The sequence below is a fragment of the Daktulosphaira vitifoliae genome, unplaced genomic scaffold (genome assembly GCF_025091365.1).
Source record: "Daktulosphaira vitifoliae isolate Bord-2020 unplaced genomic scaffold, ASM2509136v1 Scaffold_4609, whole genome shotgun sequence".
NCBI lineage: Eukaryota > Metazoa > Arthropoda > Insecta > Hemiptera > Phylloxeridae > Daktulosphaira > Daktulosphaira vitifoliae.
Window position 1 is genome coordinate 1 of NW_026104169.1, and position 895 is coordinate 895.

At 24.1% G+C, this 895-nt stretch overlaps 1 protein-coding gene across 1 annotated transcript; it reads right to left on the reverse strand.

Moving 5' to 3' along the window:
* Positions 1-4: 4 nt before the first annotated feature.
* LOC126910117 (zinc finger protein 39-like) lies at positions 5-886 on the reverse strand. Its single transcript, XM_050692503.1, has 3 exons — positions 709-886; positions 454-572; positions 5-347 (listed from the first exon to the last, which is right to left on the reverse strand). The coding sequence occupies exons 1-3, from the start codon at positions 739-741 to the stop codon at positions 137-139; spliced, it is 363 nt and encodes a 120-aa protein (XP_050548460.1). The 5' UTR covers positions 742-886; the 3' UTR covers positions 5-136.
* Positions 887-895: the final 9 nt, after the last annotated feature.

Below are 895 nucleotides of genomic sequence, written 5' to 3' on the forward strand. Positions count from 1 at the left end.
CAAATAGTAATAATTATTATTATTATATTTAATAAATTCAATTCAATTAAAATAACAATAAATTTAATTAATAGGAACTTCATTATTTCATTAATTTTTATCTTTTCAGCTAAACTCAAAGCTGAAAACATTTAGATTAATTTTTAAAAGGTTCAACACTGAACAACATCCCAAAATCAAAAGTTTCTTGTTGGTGTACCTTTTTCCAGTGTGTAGCTAAGCGGCTTTTTTTACGAAATTGTTTACAACACATATTGCAAGTAAAATGTGTTTTTAAATGTATAGCAGAATGTAATTTATAGTGACTTTTACGCACAAATTTTTTTTGGCATACTTCACATTCATATCTGAAAATAAATCACATGGATTACAATTCTTCAATTAAATTTTGAATAAAATTAATTAAAATATTTATTTTATTATTTAGTTAAAAAAACAAGTAAATAATAATACCGGTATATATTATCGTGTTTTTCCGCAATATGATATCGAAGAGCTACTCTATTGTAAAAAGATGCAGTACATTGTTCACGGGGACAGCAAATACGTTTAGATTCTTTAATCTTCTCACTCTGTAAGATAAATTTGAAAATTAAATAAAATTAATTCATTTAAGACTAAAAATTCTTTTGATTAAATTAAATCATCAATTTTGTACAAGATAACTTAATAAAAAAAAATTAAAACTATGAATGAATTATAAATTACCTTAGGATGAGATTGCATATGAATATGTAACATTATGTCACTATCAAAACGTTCAGGACATTGTCGACACTTAAAATGAGGTAACCGCTTTGGTCCATGTACTCTAACAATATGTTTTTGCAAATAATTTTGAAAACAAAAAGACTTTCCACATTCTAAACAAATAACAGCTCTGAAAAATACTATA

Coding starts and splice junctions, on each gene's coding strand:
- LOC126910117 (XM_050692503.1), bottom strand. CDS start 741: ATGTTACATATTCATATGCAATCTCATCCTAAG. Junction 573..708: donor ATATGCAATCTCATCCTAAG/GTAATTTATAAT, acceptor TTTATCTTACAG/AGTGAGAAGATTAAAGAATC. Junction 348..453: donor AAACACGATAATATATACCG/GTATTATTATTT, acceptor ATTTATTTTCAG/ATATGAATGTGAAGTATGCC.